Below are 5,459 nucleotides of genomic sequence, written 5' to 3'. Positions count from 1 at the left end.
ATTTTTAATTAAAAGTGACTGTAAAACACTTGTAGACACATATTGAGTTTCTATCATGACTATTGTTAACCCTTTAGTCACACGACACATTTTTTTTTTGTAAAGTAACAATTATATACATTTTAGTGAAAAAAACATAATAAAACATGATGGTAAAATTATTACAGACACATGGAATAAAAAACAATGTTAAATAAATGTAACCATAAATGGACAATGTGAAACGACAAAAAAAGATCAATATTAATAATAATGCAAATGAAAATTCTCATATATAATTTCCCTAGTTAAAAGGTAAAAGTCCTTGTAATCAAAACAAGTTTACTTAAATATGCTAAAGAAAGGAAAAAAGGCATAAACCAAAAACTAGATTTGTTTAGTCTTGTTGAAAGTGCTCATTGTATGCTTGCCAATGCTATATCTCGTTATAAAACTTTTTTTTTGCTTCTTGGAGCTTTTACATTCATCATCTTGAGTTGATCTGATTCGTGGTATCTGTAGCAACATTGAACCAAGCTTGAATAACTAATAATTTAAAAAACTAATTTCCAAAGGAAAAAAATTTAATGCATAAAGTAGTTAATAGAAGAAACAAACCTTTTTGTTACATTTGACAAGGTATTTTGGCCATGCAACAAAAGTTTTATGTGCCTCCTCAACTGTTTTGATATCACCGTTTTGATAAGGTAAAAATGCAGCTCCCTTTATCACTTCATCAATTGATACTTTATAGCAGTTGTCTTGAAATGGAACTCCTTGAATGGCTTGTCTTTCTGAAGAGATGTAAACTGTACCATAAGCAACGTTGCTTCTGTTATCTGGATATTGTAGAATGCACTTCATCATCTTCATTGTCTACAATGATTGCACATATTTAGATAAAAAAGAATAAACACATATTTATATTTGCATTTTAAAATACATACTTGTGGGAGTTTTGGTGAATGAGTATCTTTTGTTTTTGGATGTGAATTTGTAGTCACACTCTTAGATGCAACAATTATTTTGCCGGTTTTTGTCATTACCTAGAAAACAATAATTCAATAATATATGGAAATCAGAAAATACTACAAAAAATATTAAAATCAATGAATTTTTCAAATAATTACTTACAAAGTACTACAAAAAAATATTAAAATCAATGAACTTATCAAATAATTACTTACTCGTGTAACTGGTTCATTTGTCAATGCTTTATCTGTGATAGGTGATTTCTCTATGATAGTATTAGTAACAGGAGTACCATGAGATTCAACATTCTTGTCCACTGAAAAGACCTACAAAATTGAAGGAAAAGGGTCAATTTATGCAAAAAATGCATTTTGCAAAAACAATAACAATTCACTTACTTGTGTTGGAGACTGATTCGGATGAGATGTTAGATTTGGTATCATTGTTCCTTGTGATTCAAGATGAGCTAAAACTAGCTTTAGTGTTTTATCTTGTTCTCTCACCTTTCTTGACAACGCTTTAAGTTCTTCATCTTTTTTCTTAAGCTCAAGTCTCTCATTATGTAGTTCAAACTTTAGGTCCGCAATTTGTTCTTTTGAAGATCCTTTGGTTCTAGAAATATTGAAATATCTACTAGCAGTCACACCTGTGCCAACCCCTTTTAAGAATCCACCAATATCCTTGCCAAAGACTAATGACATGGCATGCATCCCAGGATCAAGCTTCACATCTCCATCTTTAATTTGTTTTTCATGTTTCATCTGTACACAAAAAGATATCAAAATAACATCGTCAATATTTATTTAACAAGTCAAATTTATTATAGTAATCAAATAACCAATGAGAAAGTTTCAATAACTTACTAGTTTTTCTGCCATGAGTTTTACATTAGCATCTTCTATTTCACATGCTTTGTTTTCACGTCCTTTACACCACATTAATGACCGGGGTGGTAATTCATATTTGGCAAGTACTTTATTATTTACCTAGTAATCATAGTTGTCAACTCGTAAAAGTCACGATATATATATATATATATATATATATATATATATATATATATATATATATATATATATATATATATTACTCCTATTTATACTAAACATGAAGGAAACATAGTTAAATACATCCGATGGAAAAACAAAACTTAAAAAAATACCAAGACTTCAAATAATGAAACTTTTCCCAAAATACCCCTCGCATTAAAATTGTCCTAGTTTTTAATTACTCCAACAGTGGTGGCATATTAAATTCACTTTTTAGTAAAGAATGTACTTCAAAACTTGAAAGTATAATGCTCTAATTGGTAGTTCCACTTTCACAGTTTTGACTAACAAACACATATAGACACACATAATTGAATAAAATATAGAACTTACCAATTTCTCTCTTAAAGCCGTATATTCTCCCCGTCCTATCCGGTGATTATAATTTGACTTAGAACGCGCTTCTATCGTCTTTGTCGACTTATCCTTCCAAAAAATAAATTCACGGATCTTATAAGTATTTTTTATTTTCAGAAACTATAAAATAAAAATGATAATGAAAAAAAAAGGAATTTAACCTTGAATTGTTCAGACTGTGTGTGTTCGACGAACTTGTCCCAATGATCTTGGCTAAGGATTATTGTACGATATCGTTTAGGAATTCTTTTAAGCTTGGTGGTATTCCCTAAGTTGGGCTTTATGTACTCTGCGTACAATTTTCTTCTAAAATTTCGTAGAAGAATACCAAGACGATTCATTATATATTTTCTTCGACTATCTTCAATTTCATAAAAACGCTAAAATACAAATAACTAATATGTTAGGCATTGAATCATGAATGAAATTGCATTGGAGAAAAAAATAACATATGGGCTACATATAAAAAAAATATTATTTACCGTTATCTCTTCCTATAGTTTTTCCTTGACTTCTTGTGTTACCTTCTTCCAGTTGAAAACACTAACTCCTACCCTTTCCCGTACTAGGTCTCCCAGATAACTAGGTAGTTGTGATCTATACTTCCCCGCAAACCTTCCAAATTCATCAAACTTTACACGTTTTTTTCTTCCACCAGAATTTGTATGTTCGGTCCGTAACTTTGGCAATCAAGTCAATCCCCTCTTCCTTGTTTTATTTGTAGTCTCTGTGTTGCTATCGGAATCACTGGAAGTGTAATCAGATTTGTCTTCATGTTCTGAATCATCTAGATCAGATCCATCATATTGGTCCTCCTCCTCCATTTCCAATATAGGTACATCTTCAATCAATGTGTTTTCTCCTTCCATAATGCTTAATTAAACATGAAAAAATAACATACAAGGTATATTAGTATGTCATTAAGGAATAAGATACCATGCAATGATATTTAATATAAATTTTTGATTTAGGCTTTTCATCAAACAATTGGTGTGCAACAAGCACACTGCAGGGGCAATATGGTCCAAAATTGTGAAATTCCATAATATTTTGCAATAAAAACAGTTTGTAGGTTCCGGTATTAACCAAAACTGTAAAAATTAAAATTTTTTAATATGAAAACACTGCATGGGCAATATGGTCATAATTTTTTGCTATAAAAACAGTTTCCAGGATCCGGTATTAACGAAAACTGTAAAAATTAAATTTTTTTTATTATAAAAACACTGCAGGGGCAATATGGTCCAAAATTGTGAAATTCCATAATATTTTGCAATAAAAACAGTTTGCAGGTTCCGGTATTAACCAAAACTGTAAAATTAAATTTTTTTATTATAAAAATACTGCAGGGGCAATATGGTCATAATTTTTTGCTGTAAAAACAGTTTCCAGGATCCGGTATTAACCAAAACTGTAAAAATTAAATTTTTTTTATTATAAAAACACTGCAGGGGCAATATGGTCCAAAATTGTGAAATTCTAGAATATTTTGCAATAAAAACAGTTTGCAGGTTCCGGTACTAACAAGACTTACATCCAAAATTACATTATGTTATACAATTAACCACCCTTGCTTCTTATTGCCTCAAATATGTACATTTTCTATTAATATGTTGACTAATATTTCCTAAAAATAATTGAAAAGCAATAATGGTAACATAAACAAACAACATAGACATATTGACTGTACATAAATCATTTCATCTAATGTTACTTACTAGATATATGGGTTGTAATAAATGTTTATTACCAATGATATGATTGAGCAATGATACATGATTGTTTTGCAAATATGACTAACACCAACTACAGGTTCAATTTTGCACCAATTATTTTGTAATGAAAAACCTTAAATACACCTCTGTAGTAAAATTGTCAAAAGTCAATAACCCATTTCATCAAAGGTATAATAATGAAACAAAATAAAATCAAATCAAAAACCAACATATAAAACTTACAAAATTCAACAGTAGAAAACGTTTATCAGTGGTAAACAGAGAACCAGTAAAGATGTGGAGTCGTCTAAACGAACCCTAGCAATGATTTTGGCGATCGAGTGGTAGTTGGGACGATGAGGTAGAGTCGTCGGTTAAATAACAAGAGAAGGGTTTGATGTAACAGTACGGTGGTCAAATCGTCGGTTGATGCGGTGAAGTAGAATGGGAGGGGTAATTAAGGAGTGAAAACGTATTGTGTGGTTTTGACTGTATCTCAAAATTTGTGGCGGGCTATACAATTTCCATGGCGGGATATCCAAAAAATATGTTGGCTGATTATTTATTATTGTTATTATTATTATTATTATTATTATTATTATTATTATTATTGTACAATATATACTTCATTCCCTTAAGTAATTAAAATTTTCAAGTAAGTCCATAGAAATTGCAATTGATATCTTCTGCTTATTAAACTCCTAGTATATATCATTATAAATATAATTTATTAATTTGACAAAAAATCATGTAATTTTTTTTTGAACGAGAACTTCCCTAATGAAGGTTCAAGATCAACTTTCACACACTGATCCTCCGCTGCAAACATGAAGCTATACTTCAAAAAATGTAATTTTTTTTTTAATTTTAAAAATTGTTTATTTATATATTCATTCATCTCGAACCGGTCGAATGAGAAATGAAGAATTGGGAACTGAACCATGGATTAAAATCTTGGTCGAATCTGATGTCGGTATGCTATAGGGTCAGTTCGGTGGGTCCAAATGTTCATTCCTAACATATAATAAATATGAATTCTGATCGTTTAGTCGTAAACCAAACTAAATTTCAATTTTGGTCGAATCTAACGTCGGTATGGTATAAGGCCCACAATGTGGTGTTGCTCTGCATCGCGATTTTTGTCCTAACTTGGCCACGGAGTGGCCAAGAGTTCACCACGATGTCTATTAACTTTGTTGACCGTTGACTTTTGACCGGTTGGCCTTTGGTAATACTGGAAGGAGTTGGGTTGTTTTTTGAAGTGTGACCTTTGTTTTATGACAGAGTGTTTGTTATTATACTCGGTACAAGGAGTGAGGGTGTAGATGTGATTATTAGGTTCTACTATCCAGGTGGGTCTTCTTACTATACCACATGTGACATCGTA

At 30.8% G+C, this 5,459-nt stretch overlaps 1 protein-coding gene across 1 annotated transcript; it reads right to left on the bottom strand.

Annotated features, from left to right (window-relative positions):
* Positions 1-250: 250 nt before the first annotated feature.
* On the bottom strand, positions 251-4,556 carry LOC145053122 (uncharacterized). Its single transcript, XM_079001112.1, has 10 exons — positions 4,316-4,556; positions 2,840-3,230; positions 2,519-2,737; positions 2,334-2,426; positions 1,815-1,937; positions 1,350-1,712; positions 1,167-1,277; positions 927-1,025; positions 598-855; positions 251-495 (listed from the first exon to the last, which is right to left on the bottom strand). The coding sequence occupies exons 3-10, from the start codon at positions 2,696-2,698 to the stop codon at positions 367-369; spliced, it is 1,356 nt and encodes a 451-aa protein (XP_078857238.1). The 5' UTR covers positions 2,699-2,737; positions 2,840-3,230; positions 4,316-4,556; the 3' UTR covers positions 251-366.
* Between the last annotated feature and the right edge of the window lie 903 nt (positions 4,557-5,459).

This window comes from Lactuca serriola, chromosome 5, assembly GCF_051521515.1.
Source record: "Lactuca serriola cultivar US96UC23 chromosome 5, Lser_US96UC23_V15, whole genome shotgun sequence".
NCBI classification, from domain to species: domain Eukaryota; kingdom Viridiplantae; phylum Streptophyta; class Magnoliopsida; order Asterales; family Asteraceae; genus Lactuca; species Lactuca serriola.
This window is presented reverse-complemented; position numbering and strand designations above follow the sequence as displayed.

Bases quoted from the DNA above. Each gene is read 5' to 3' on its own strand.
- LOC145053122 (XM_079001112.1), bottom strand. From the start codon at position 2,698: ATGAATCGTCTTGGTATTCTTCTACGAAATTTTAGAAGAAAATTGTAC. The intron at 1,713-1,814 runs GTAAGTTATTGA...TTTTGTGTACAG, and splicing joins AACTCATGGCAGAAAAACTA to ATGAAACATGAAAAACAAAT. The intron at 856-926 runs GTATGTATTTTA...CAATCATTGTAG, and splicing joins ATTCACCAAAACTCCCACAA to ACAATGAAGATGATGAAGTG.